This window comes from Melitaea cinxia, chromosome 13, assembly GCF_905220565.1.
Source record: "Melitaea cinxia chromosome 13, ilMelCinx1.1, whole genome shotgun sequence".
NCBI classification, from domain to species: Eukaryota; Metazoa; Arthropoda; class Insecta; order Lepidoptera; family Nymphalidae; genus Melitaea; species Melitaea cinxia.
This window is the reverse complement of record NC_059406.1, coordinates 5,151,473-5,165,628: the sequence shown is the minus strand read 5'-3', so window position 1 is coordinate 5,165,628 and position 14,156 is coordinate 5,151,473. Positions and strand designations below refer to the sequence as shown.

The 14,156-nt window shown below is 35.2% G+C and overlaps 1 protein-coding gene across 1 annotated transcript in view; it reads left to right on the top strand.

Annotated features, from left to right (window-relative positions):
- LOC123659024 (tyrosine-protein kinase CSK) overlaps positions 1 to 10,593 on the top strand; it is a 34,822-nt gene extending 24,229 nt beyond the window's left edge. The window contains exons 6-16 of the mRNA XM_045594305.1: positions 3,407 to 3,515; positions 5,712 to 5,858; positions 6,042 to 6,132; positions 6,515 to 6,634; positions 6,991 to 7,129; positions 7,825 to 7,990; positions 8,456 to 8,623; positions 8,698 to 8,914; positions 9,318 to 9,404; positions 9,478 to 9,663; positions 10,063 to 10,593. Of these exons, the coding sequence (XP_045450261.1) occupies positions 3,407 to 3,515; positions 5,712 to 5,858; positions 6,042 to 6,132; positions 6,515 to 6,634; positions 6,991 to 7,129; positions 7,825 to 7,990; positions 8,456 to 8,623; positions 8,698 to 8,914; positions 9,318 to 9,404; positions 9,478 to 9,663; positions 10,063 to 10,065 (1,433 nt within the window). The 3' untranslated portion in view covers positions 10,066 to 10,593. The remainder of the gene's footprint in view (positions 1 to 3,406; positions 3,516 to 5,711; positions 5,859 to 6,041; positions 6,133 to 6,514; positions 6,635 to 6,990; positions 7,130 to 7,824; positions 7,991 to 8,455; positions 8,624 to 8,697; positions 8,915 to 9,317; positions 9,405 to 9,477; positions 9,664 to 10,062) is intronic.
- The last annotated feature ends 3,563 nt before the right edge of the window (positions 10,594 to 14,156 follow it).

The following is a 14,156-nucleotide window of genomic DNA, read 5'->3' as shown; positions in this document are numbered from 1 at the left end:
ACTGGGGTAGTACCTCGACCTTACAGAAGATCACAGCTAAATAATACTGTTTTCAAGCAGTATTGTGTTCCTGTGGGGATTGGGGATTGGGTCGGCAACGCGCTTGCGATGCTTCTGGTGTTGCAGGCGTCTATAAGCTACGGCAATCGCTTACCATCAGGTGAGCCGTACGCTTGTTTGCCGACCTAGTGACATAAAAGAAAAAAAAAAAAAAAAAACATGCCTCTGCTGGCCACAGGCCACTTTCTCCGTATAGGAGAAGGCACATTTTTAACACGGTTCCTATATTCGGAAAACGATTCGTGTTGATAATGGGCGGTTAAACTTCGAATATGTCGTATTCGAAGTGGAAACAAAACGAATCGTTCTCGTATATGCGAACGGAGTTTGAATCATAATTTCTATATTAAGAAAACGATTCATTTTGCTAACGGATGGTTGAATTTTGATATTAAATGTCGTGTTTGTTAAATTTTACTGTGTGATTAAAACGAATCGTAATAATCTAAATCACGATTCCTACATTTAGAAAACGATTCGTTTTACTGACAAACAGTTAGTTATCGAAAACGATAAATTTGCGACATTTTCGAAATTAAACCATTCGTAAGCAAAATTAATTGTTTTTTAAATATAGGAACTGGGCAATCAAACTATGCTTCACTCCAGCTTAGATTTAGGAGAGATCTCTGATTCTCCGTACATAAGGAAGATAATCTATATTTGGAAAACAGATTAGCGGAATGTCTAAGCGACGAACTGCTGCACGCGATCGCTCGTGACTCATACAAATATGACATACAAATGTTTGTCGTAGTCTAGACGTTTGTGCTTGTGAGGGCTGTTGAGTATGAAACGCTTATATATATTAATTAGAATAAATGTTTACTAGAGTATGACGTGGAAAATAAAACTTGAAAAACAACAAGTCCATTCATCCACGAAAACAAAACGGACAGACTGTATATATATATAAAAAGGGGTCGTTCATTACTCACGTAAAGTTTTAAACAGCTTTTTAAGCCAAAAAAGGTTTGGGTTTCGCGCGTCCAACGAAACGATCGATATTGAGATATCGTTATCGCCCCTATATATATACCCTCCCCCCCCTCTGGCTGTGATATCTATCGAGTCTTACGTGATTCATTAACCACGCACGATCCCACCAAATCATGCACGATCCCAAAGTTTAATAATTACTCTTAAATATATTGGACTGGTCTAAAAGGAGATTAGTATCCATAATAATTAAATATTAATTACTTTATTTAAAAAAAAAAAAAAAAAAAACATGTCTACACTTTATCATTACGTTTATAAATTTAAATAAACACGTAAGAGTTGATCTTAAATCAATAACAGTGTCATCATGGTCATATGTAGTGTGTACATAGCTTTGTTCGTAGAGCAGATAAAATGTATAAAAGATGACTTAACAAGTGACTAATTCAACGCTCAAGTCATTTTACTAACTGTTGTATGAGACATGATCTGGTGGCGGAAATTGTGTGACATACTTTAAAATATACCTTTTAATGTACACCAAAAACATAAATACTTACATAAAAAAGACGAATATAACAAAATAACATACGTTCAAAGAGCGGCCATATTGTTAAAAAACGATATTTCCAGGCATCTTGGAGCAAGGTGAAATGGCCTTGGGTTGATATAGGTGTACAAAAAATTATACATACTTTTATGTTACTTTGATAGCTCAATAATTAAGATTAAAATAATTTATGCAGTAGTTGACATTAGTTGTTGTATAATGGTAACATCTCAAATTGTTATATTATTCTTAATATACATTGTAGTTATTTGTAGCTGAATGTAAATAAAATCAGTTCATTGTTAAAAGACCTTAAAAAAAGGAGGAGGTTCTCAATTCGCCTTTATTTTTTTAATGTATGTAACCTTAGAGCTTTTACTGGGTGAACCGATTTCGATGATCCTTTTTATTTAATCTAAAGGTGGCGTTTGTCTTGTGGTTTGACTTTTTTTGACTATTTTTTTGTCTACCTACATTGTATTATTTGTCGATGTAATAGAAATCGATTTTTTTTCTATTACGAGCAAACATAATTGTTAAAACTAATCAAGTCAATTTTTCCACAATTGAAAAGGGAAGGGAATGTGCAATTTTTTAAAGCATTTTTGAAGCAATAAAAATTGTTGTTTAAAAAACTTGATGATGACTAATTTTGAAAAAAAAACCTTCAAAGTGTACATAGAAGTGCACGAAAGAGTCACCGAGCTAATTACCGTGACGTGACGTCACGTTACTATCGCTACAGACGTTTCCAAGCTGTTTACCTGTTAAAATTTTAGAAATACATATTTATTTGACTAACCTTTGGCGCAATTTGCAATGACCCTGTTTTCTGCTCCGGGCTTGTGGTTTTGATTGCCACCCCGGGTCTTAGTGTTATATTTATATATGGATACTAGCTGACCCCGCAAACTTTTCTTTGCCATATATGTTATTAACCCGCTTAATCCCCCCCCCCCCCGTATACCTTAGGGGTATGAAAAATAGATGTTGGCCGATTCTCAGACCTACCCGATATGCCCACAAAATTTTATTAAAATCGGTCGAGCCGTTTCGGAAGAGTTCAATTTTTAACACCATGACACGAGAATTTTATATATTAGATTTATCTAATAAAAAAAATATGTAGCTATATCAGTGTGTTGTTACGTATAACACAGGCATTAAGTTACTTATCTTAGGAACAGACGACCGTGTGTGTCTGTCTATTCAAGATGTTTATTTATTTATTATAAATTTATTTTAATGTTAAAAACATTCATATAACGTCCATGAGTCCTTTTTTATTTGTATCCTTGTGTCTTAACAAGTTGCGCAATACTCATTATTCGTCTTACTTGATTTCCTATAAATATGGAGGTCTTTTAAATGTTTACAACACATTTATAAGTGACCTTAATTGGCTGCTCATTAGCGTCATAAAATTTCTTATCGCTATTCTGAGTACTGTCCTACTGTGCGGAGCAGTAGGACAGTATTCTGACCTTTAATGATATGGACTTTTTATTGCACTAGTTGATAAAAATATATTGTATAATTTCTAAATTAATAGTTTAATTTCTTTTTAGTGCAATATTTGGCGTATTAAACAGTAAGAATAAATATGTTGAACATATACAACTATTATTTACTAACAATTATACATATGCAGGTTTTAAAATAGGCAAGTTAATGCCTGTGATGTAGTTCACAACCAGCTGAAATAGATACATCTTTTTATAATAAATGTATATTGTATTAATGTAATCATTTATATGTATCAACTATGATTGTGTACGTATTCTAATAGGATAGAGGTACCTATTAATTATTAATATTTATGTATGTCTTGATTAATGTAAATTATTTTAATAGTATTCCGTTTTACATCCGCAGTACCTAAAGGCACGAGTGACGTTCTCGTGAACTCCTCGGCTCAGAACCCACCGGCAGCTAACAGACTCGTTAACATGACACAGTGGCCGTGAGTACATTTCTTATCGATTTAGTTATAAACATTAGTTTACCTGAATTTACATAATACAGTCCTATCTATACAGTCCTACCCATGTTAAGAATGCCAAAAAAGATTTCACTAGAAATTTATTTTAATTACATTTGTAAACAACATTTTATTTGAATAGACTTATTTCATAACTTCATATAATATGATGCTAGTATTACAAACTAATCTTACGAGTAGTATTAGTAAATAATAGAATACAAAGGCGCACAACTTATTGTATTCAGTAAAATACCCATATGCCTTAATTAATATGTAAAAATAAAGCAAGACTAGAATAATTTATAATATATATATCTTAGACATCGTAAATAAACAGTACGACTTCTTCCTCTTAGCTTAAACCTATATAATAGTATGATTAATAGCAAAATATTGCATTTTATTTAATTTCAATTCGTACAAAAAATGCTTTACAATGTATTTCAATAAGATTGATCGTTCCTAAAACTGTACTATTACACAAAAAATAATAATTAATTATCAGATAAAAAAAAAAAAAAAAAACGTTATCGAATTGTGATAAACAAATTTATTTTTTTTAATCAGTTTAATAACTCGTCGCGAAGATGTGAACGTCAAATGTGTTACTTTTTATAAGATATGGTTTATCTCAGGTGTCTCCTTAGTGTAGTTCGAGTTCACTAACAATAAGTAATGGAGTCTGGTAGTGAGCGAGAGAAGTATGAGGACAAACTTCGTGTACCGTTGATCGTTTACGATGATTTTGAGTAATTACTTTATTTTTATACACATTAAGTTTCACGGTCACTATCAATGCTTTATTAATACGGGACTTACCATTAGTTACTTTGAAACTCTCGACATGTTAGATGCCACGATCACGGGCGTCTGTCCCGTATAAGTAGAACTGTATTCTAAAATAAAATAAACTTTCTAGAAAAATCCTAAATATTTAAAAAAGATAAGATCATATCGTGTATCATGTAAGTTGTAACGAATGTCTTCGATATGATATTTCGTGCAATATTTTTATATTTGTTAAAAGTTAAAATTAAAAAAATAATTTGTCATGATTTAGATGAAAATTGAAAAATTGAATTACTTCCAATCAATTGATATGTGTCCAATGTAATATATTCAAAACTTGGATACATTTAATCCCGGTTTGCAAACTCAGTCGACCTTGACACACATTTGCGTTGTATTTTTTTCACATAAACATTGTTATTGCCTTGTTGATGGCGCCGAGCAATACCTAATTACATATAATGTTTCTTAACTGACCATTGTTATTTACGGCATATAAACTTTTATCGTTATTGTCCTTGTCTATTGTGTTATAGTTACAATAGATAAAACGATAAGTTTTTATTTAATTCTTGAGTAAATAAGAGATTTTGATAACGTATTTTTTATATGTATTACTAGCTGACTCGGCAAACGTTGTCTTGTCGCTAAACGCTATTTAAAAATAGGGTTGGTTTTAGAAGGGTGAAAATTTAGGGTTGTATGTATTTTTCAACGCCAAATCATAATAAAATAAAGAATAAATAATTTATCTAAAAATGAAAAAAAAAAAATAGTGGTGGACTACCCTTAACATTTAAGGGGATGAAAAATAAATGTTCGATTCTCAGACCTACCCAACACGCACACAAAATTTCGTGAGAATCGGTCAAGCCGTTTCGGAGGAGTTTAACTACAAACACCGCGACACGAGCATTTTATATACATATTAGATTATAGTGATTTAAATTCTGTAACAAAATTAATTGAGGAATTTTTTTTTAAATTTTTGTAATCCTCAATTTTTCAATCTAGTCTCTATAAATATAATTATTGTATTATAAGTACTTGTCAGATCTCAATTAAATTTAAATGGTCCCTACATTACACGCACCACTTTCAATCGAATTAAGAACCTCTTTTTTGTTCACGATATTTGTCTGAGAGTCACTATGACATACAAATTTAAGTTTTATTTTATGGAGCGCTATTTACGGAGTGCTGATCGCCGTCTTGTGTGATAGTGAACAAAGATTGTTAATCACAAACTACCCTCAGATGTAAATCAACTTATAATAATTTTGCTTTAAGATAGTTTTTAAGTATATAAAGTGTTTTGTCATTATTTATATACAATAATCTATTTGAATCTGAATATTATAAATACAACGTATGTAATCCCCTCAGCTGGCACCACGGTGCGATATCCAGGGAGCGCGCGGAGGCACTGCTGTCGGGCTCGCCGGACGGAGTGTTCCTGGTGCGCGAGAGCACCAACTTCCCCGGCGACCACACGCTGTGCGTGCGCTTCCGCGGCCGCGTCGAGCACTACCGGTGACTACTGCCACTACTACCCACTATTACCCACTATTGTTGTTGTCACGTCAAAAACATTAAATATTTATTTTTTAATAATACGCAAGTGTGTTGGGACTCGATTGTAAAAGGCTTAACTTTGTTTTTTTTTTAAGTTTATATTAATCTAATTTTACAATGTTTATTTTTAAATATTTAAAGAGTAAAATGGGCGACAGCACCTGACAGTCAAAATCAACGTCTGACTATAGATGACGAAGAGTTCTTTGACAACATGCCAGATCTAATTCAGGTAAGGTTTAGCGTAGCATTATAAAGGAAAAGATTAATATAGTATAAAACTAGCTCATTCGGCAAACGTTGTCTTGTCGCTAAACGCTATTTAAAAATAGGGGTTGGTGGTAGAAGGTGAAAATTTAGGGTTATATGTATTTTTATGTTGTATCATAAAAAATAAATATTTTATCTAAAAATTAAAAAAAATTAGGGGTTAATATTTGGGGGGATGTAAAATAGATGTTGTTCGATTCTCAGACCTACCTAATATGCAAACGAAATTTCATGAGAATCGGTCAGGCCGTTTCGGAGGAGTTTAACTACAAACACCGCGACATGAGAATTTTATATATTAGATGACAAATATATTCATGTATTTTTTTATTTTTATTTTGCAGCACTACTTAAAAGATGCCGATGGACTTTGTACAAAATTAGAAAGATGGCTGCCAAAATCCTCTCCAAATGGTGCCAATAATAACAATGTGCTTCAACCACCTTTTTCGCCTCTACCACAGGTACTGTTTTATACCAATAGGTATTAGTTGTATTTTTAAATTTAGAGCACTCTAAACAATTTGTTTTAATGAACATTTGTGTGTGATTAAGAGTATGTAAAATTTCATGTAGAGATCTTTATTGCTATAGTGAAAAATCCAAAATTTGTGTTATGCTGCACTATTAAGTATACTTTTAAAATCTTTATTTCGCTAATTAACTTAAGCTTATTACTAAAATAAAGGTGTTTTTCCTAAATACTAAATGTTAAATAGTTGTGTCCACGTTACGGAAGAGATTTTCAAAATCTTTGGTCACGCCTATTGGTGATGTTTATCACAATGTAGCTGCTAGGTAAACAATGAGTGTTCCACAGCAGCCGCCGCCCTACCCGCCCACGCCGAGTGTGACGAGCGTGGCCAGCGTGCCGGGCTCCGCGGGCGCGCCCTTCTCGCACCCCTTCCCGAACCTCCCCGCCGACCAGACCGACGGCGCGCAGAAATTCGTCGACGCGCGTGAGTCTTTCCACTCTAGTACATTATTTGTAGTGAAAACTTCTTTAGCCGCGTTGGGCTCTTTTTGGTAGGGAAATATCTTATGGGTTCGCGTCACCGACATGCTCATGGTTCACCCGCAGCGGCCGTGCGCTGTGCGTTTTAGAAGCGCTTAGGATGGGTGAAGTACCGTGCGTTCGCGTCACCGACATGCTCATGGTTCACCCGCAGCGGCCGTGCGCTGTGCGCGTTAGAAGCGCTTAGGATGGGTGAATACCGTGCGTTCGCGTCACCGACATGCTTACAGCAGTATATCTGTAGCTATACAGCTATCGTATTGTGCAATATTATATGCACATAATTATAATTCGAACATTATGTTTAAAATTTTAATACTAAAAGTTCTAAGTTTTCACTTTTATTGGCAGTCTCTATAGCTGCCATTTTTATATATATAACTAGGTCGGTAAACAAGCAGATGAGCAATTACCGTAGCTTATAGACGTCTGCGACACCAGAAGTATCGCAAGCGCATTGCCGTCCCTCCCGTTCACACTGGCAGTTAATTCGTGAAGTGTCTGACCACGTCGTATCAAAAGAAAAAAAAGACCTAACTATGTAATAAATAATTATATAATAATAGCACAATTATAATTACGTTTAATGAATATTCATTAATTTACATTTACAATTAAGGTTTTCTTATTTTATTTTAGGTTGGTTAATAGCTGAACGAGATTTAGAAATTCGAGAAAACATAGGCAAAGGCGAATTCGGTGATGTAATGCTGGGTATTCTAAATGGCACGCAAAAGGTAGCTGTGAAGATTCTGAAGGACAAAGAGGCCGCTAGCAAATTCCGCGCAGAGGCGAGCGTTATGGCGTAAGTTAATAAATATTTCACATTTCATTTATGCAGTGACACTTAATAAATGAAATACAGATATGTGGAAAATAGATATTAATTGGACAATTATTGTAATTAATTAATGAGACAACCTTTAGGGTCCAAGTTCGGATTAGTACTGATTTAAATACCTTATGGGATATGAGACTCTCTAAATAAGACAAATGTCGTCTTAATGAATAAATAGTCTCTGTAAGTGATGAAAAATTCTAGCTCACTTGAAACAGCACCAATTATAAAGGATTCATTGTATACATACAAACAAATTTCCTTACACGATACTCTTCTTATTATTTCTATTTTGATACTATTCAGTTCAGTTAATTTTAGATCACTATTCTCTTAAGCTTAGCATAATGTCGTATGTTTGTTTGTTAACAGTCGCTCTGGTTAATAGTGCGAGTAGTCGCCTGATGCGAATGTTTGTTTATAAACTTGTAGGTCGCTGAAGCACGAGAACCTGGTGCGCCTGCTGGGCTGCGTGGTGTTCAGCTCCAACGGCAGCACCTGCATCATCACGGAGCACTGCGCGCAGGGCTCGCTGCTCGACTACCTGCGCTCGCGCGGCCGCCACTACGTCACGCAGCTCAACCAGATCAACTTCGCCTAGTCAGTACCATTGTCTACCGAGGTGCCGGTACGTACCCCCGTGCCAGCGTCATCTAACCCGGCCGCCTGCCCAGTGACGCGTGCTGCGGCATGGAGTACCTGGAGCGGCAGCGCGTGGTGCACCGCGACCTGGCGGCGCGCAACGTGCTCATCTCGGCGGAGGGCACGGCCAAGGTGGCGGACTTCGGCCTGGCGCGCCAGGACGCCGCGCCCGACGACCCGGCCGACGCGCTGCGCGTGCAGGCCAAGCTGCCCATCAAGTGGACCGCGCCCGAGGCGCTCAAGTACAACGTGAGTAGCGTGAGCGACGTGAGCCCTACCGTGCGGCGGGCCCTTCGGTCCACAACGGGCCACTGCCGGCACTGCTTAATCCATTTGGGTGCTCCACTACTAATTGGCGAACATATTACTTACTATGCGTAACAATCGCTGTTAGGTGTTTATGATAACAATCGGAATTGACTATTTTACGTACTCTCCCAGGCACGCTGAAGAGATCTAAGGAGGGGAGAGGGGATAGAAAATTTGACCAGAAACAAATATACAAACAAAAATCCTCGCAGATTGCGAATCAAATTCATCGGTTTTTATACGCCTACACGCGTACAGAACAGTCGTGTGCGGCGGTAATGAATATTATAATTATGGCCTAAACGTAATTCGAGTAATAACTAAGTAAATTTGCCTATTTCAGAAATTTTCAAACAAGTCTGACATGTGGAGCTTCGGAATACTCCTGTGGGAAATATACTCGTTCGGGAGAGTGCCATATCCGAGAATCGTAAGTAACGTGCGATGGTCCGATGTGTGTGCGTGTGTGGTGTGCGAACCGCAGTAACGTGTGTCGTGCGCAGCCGCTGGCGGAGGTGGTGCGGCACGTGGAGCGCGGCTACCGCATGGAGGCGCCCGAGGGCTGCCCGGCCGGGCCCTACGAGCTCATGCGCGCCGCCTGGCACGCCGACCCGGCGCAGCGGCCCAGCTTCGCGCACACGCGCCTGCGCCTCGCCGCCATCCGCGACCTGGCGCACCAGCACGCGCAGGTACCGCCCTACTGCCCCTACGAGACGACTGTGGCTACGATCGGGACCGACGGCTTGACGTGCTCACCGAGGCACTACTAGGATATCCACAAAGACCGATCACCAGACCGAAAATAAATGTTTCTATACCTTACAAAAAAATAAATTCACTAGCAAATAATACTAGCCTCGAGTAGTGCCACGTCCCTGTGGTGAGAAAGATAGCATGAGCTCCGGAGAATGTCCCACATTGAGTCAGCAACTCGCTTGCACTGCTCTTGGTGTTATATACCCTCCATAGGCTATGGGACCAGCTTACATTACAATAAATAAATAAAAATAATATTTTACTTTCAGGATAACTGTACTACTCAAATAGTATTATTTTCATTATTAAGTTACTTCACATTTTTGTTTCAGTGAATGCAGTCGTAAAAACAGTGAAAATTTACATTGAACATTATTACACAATTAGCCGCTGTGAAAGGGCAAGCTTATTTTGTTATACGATGATTTTATTCTCTTGTGTGAGTACTAAATTATTTTGATAAAGTATAAAGACTTCTCTCAAGCTTAAGAAGTAATCGTAACGCAAATATAGTAAAAATGGATGTGTTAGAGAAGAGACTTTTATCTGAAGTTGTGTATTTTTGCTCTCGCGGGGCTTTTAGTGGCCTTCCAGTAACATATACTGTATCTATAAGGACTAGGATAGATGTCTGGCTTTCTATCTCAAAATATATTTTAAATTATGCACAAACTCTACAGAGCACAATATTCTCGGCCGCGGTGATAATTTTTATAAATTGACAAATGAAATTTTAACTTTTGATAATTTCCGTATTAACAATAATTTAGGATATATTTTCATGAAACTGTAAACCTATAAACAATAGGAAAAGTTGATGTAACATTGTGATAACATTTTTATTAAATTATTTTTAGTACGTATATTCCAAGTATTTAGTGAATAATTAATAACCGACTGCCGATAGTCCTCGGTATTTTTAAAAATTAATAAAAATTGCGCAAATGAAAATTATTGTTAAAAATAGGTTATATTAATAGAATTTAAAAAAAACAGGTATTGTATCTCACAGAATATTTTTAATAATATAAAAATAATTACTGATTTTTTGATATTTGAACACTATTTTTGTTTTGTTTTTGATCGATAATCGGCACTAAAAGCCCTTTCTTATATTTTGTAAGGCCTAAATAATATAAAATTTCTCAATGAAGAACGTGACCGTAACGTCGGTACTATGTACTATGGTACTGTCTAGTCAAATAACATTTGTAGTTTTCTTTGTATCATATTATTGTTTTCTCTATTTAAATCATATGTGGCGTTCGATCACACTGTAAACGTGAACGTTTATAATGCACATAGTGAAATATATCGGTCACACTGTAAACGTGAACGTTTATAATGCACAGTGAAATATATCGGTAATTTATGACTGTACTGTAAGTTTAAACGCATTTCTTGTCTGCATAAAACGGAATGCTATTTTGTATTAATATTTACCGATGTCGTTCAAATAATAAACGATTCTAGTATATTTTTATTGTTATACGACAAACCGCTTACATTAGTCATTCATTCCTTTACGATATTAGTGGTTATAGTCTGATGTAACGATAACTCTGAATTTTAAGCTAATCTTCATTTAAAGTTTTTATTGAAAACGGTATTTGCACTGTGTTGTAGAGTAATCATGTGTGCTTAGATTATGGAGTGTAGAAGGGAGGAGTATAAATGTTATATGCGACGAAAGTTGAGTGTCAAGCTGTATGCTATAAATAGATCAAAAACTTTCCATAATCGCGCTGGTGTAGACAATGTAGCAATTATAGTTCAAAATTCGACCGAAATAGCTCTAATATCGCCAAAAGATATGATATGAAGTGAGCAGTTACAGAGAATGTGAAATTTAAGATATACTTTGATGCTAATGTGGCGCCACCCTAATTTAATGCATTTCAACGGACACTGATATATAATATTAATATTCTCCTTCTCTCTACTCTCCTCAGATTAGATAAAATAAGGAGTAAAGTTGTCTAACCGACTTCCTGGTTGTGTGCTAAAACTTAGCGATTACCGTCGTTGATTTTAAATCATATTATATGATTCAATATTGTTGTTAAAATAAAATGAGGTTGTAACGTATAAAATAAATATAAAAAATATATGTCATGACAAATGAAGAAGCAAATGGAATCTCAATTAGGGAAGTGTGATTTGTATTTCGATTTGATATTTGTGGTCCTCTTCTATGCTTGTTGTTGTAATTCTTAAATTATTTTAAACTAAGCAAAATTAAATTTTCATGTGTAAATATTTAAAGACAACATTATTTGACCGTTACAATAACAAGCATACAGTACCCAATTATATTTAATAGCGGTTCATTCGACGGCTACTCGATAGGAAATTCCACTCATTTTTCTTATGCAATACTAGTTATAAGTGTTACATTGTTTTTTTTTATGATTTATTTATATAAAATTCTTAAAAATTGGTTAGTAATCCGAGCCGAACACGGTCTATTAGCGTGTCGCAATGCACCTATTTTGGTAAAACTATTATTTGCGTCTTATTATTTTAATCTAAACTTATAATAAATGTAGATAGTAAAATTTCATGGGTATCTGTGGAAACGCACGATATTCATTCGTTCCTTGATGTAACTTAATTGTGTAGAAGTGTTGTGACATCCGAGCCACCTATAAATGTATTTTTCTTATAAAAATGACTATGGTAAACAATTTTAAAATCATATACTCTTACCTTACATAAAATATCTACTCATATATATTTGTACCTATAGAAATATTTTGCGATCGCTAATAGATCCTTACGTCTCTACGCAAGAGTCATTTTTTACCAAAGTAATATCTTCAAGTAGCAAAACATCTTCATTATTTGCAGTCTCAGTCAGACACGTTTTCTGGTACATAATTTTGATCTTTAGTATTACCGAACACTAGTCTAAAGTTTGGTAAATTACGACAGATAAGAGCACATCTAAATTAACACGCCTTGTAATATTTTGGAGGTAAAAAATGAAAGTCTCGTTTTGTTTTTGTTTATTATTGTACTATTATCAAAATGTAAATACGTGTAACAATAAGGAATAAATAAATGTATTATAAGAAATTATGAATACAAATGACGTTGTTTTATTTCATTGACTGTCAGTGTTCGATGTACTGGACCACGTACAAACGGAGTTGCTGCAACACGTGCGTTTCTTTAGCGAATCTATGGATTTCGATTTTGTGGCCTTTTCTTTAACAGGGATCCATATCTCTGTTTTGACGTCGCTTCGTTTCGATTTCTGCTTGGTTTGTGTATCGCGCCCCTCGCGTGAATCATGACCGCACGCACGGTCATTGTAAGTTGTTACGAGTTTATCCGATGTAGATTTTATGCTCACCTTACATTCACAAGCGTGATTTTTACTTTTATGTCTACGACTATGGTATTTGTGTTTTGATCGTCGATGTTTTTTATCAATACTCTGGTCACTTGATATGTTTTTCACGCTGTCAACGGACATCGCACTGGCGCTTTCTTGACATACACGTCTACCATTTGTTTCCTTTTCTATCCTAAAACTTACCTTACAATTACACTGTTTATTTAAACCATCGTAGGAGACGTTATAGTTTGCTGTGGGCGTATCTGTTTGAACTAACGCGTTATTTAATAAAATCTTGTTTTGACGCAGACTGGGGTAAAAGTATAAAATATCGGTCGTCGATGTTGCGTTATCGTTGTGAAACTGTAATTATGTAAATAAGGAGGTATTATGTTAAAGTTATTATCAGATAGTTTTACATCTAAGGTGCGTTAAACTATTTTGTGACTATCCGTGACTCAAGTAGAATAAATTATATATCTCTTCGTAATAATAATGCGGTACTCAAAAAGAACCGGCTCTTGTAGGTACAAGGCATTCGTAGTTTAGGTAAATTTGTATTTTTTTAATGTAAGTAATATAAGTACATCCACGGGCTTTTGTACCCATGTCCTTTTTTATTTCTAAAACATGCATTTTTTTTTAAATCAAGGTAAGCGTTACTCAACATCATCATTGGTTAAGTTAGACTAAATGTCTCCAATAGAGACGTGAGTCCACCGACCGGTTCATAATCTAACGTATGATACAAATGTTTTTTTTTTTTAACTATTCTATTATCTATTCTAGATGTATAAATTTACCTATTTTTTATTATTATTATATATTTTTTTATTTTTTTTTCTATTTTGTTAAAGTTATTTTATATAATGATATCTTCCATTATCTAACGAATAAAACATTTTCCTAATAATATTATACTTATATCTAACTTAATCTTACATTATTTAGATGCATAAACTTTTTCTTAAAAATATATATTTTAATATTATATCACCACCGTACTACCAAGCAAAGCAACCTATTCGCATTTTACTTTGACATTGCGAGAACACTCAACGACGGCGGTGTCTTATGAATCGC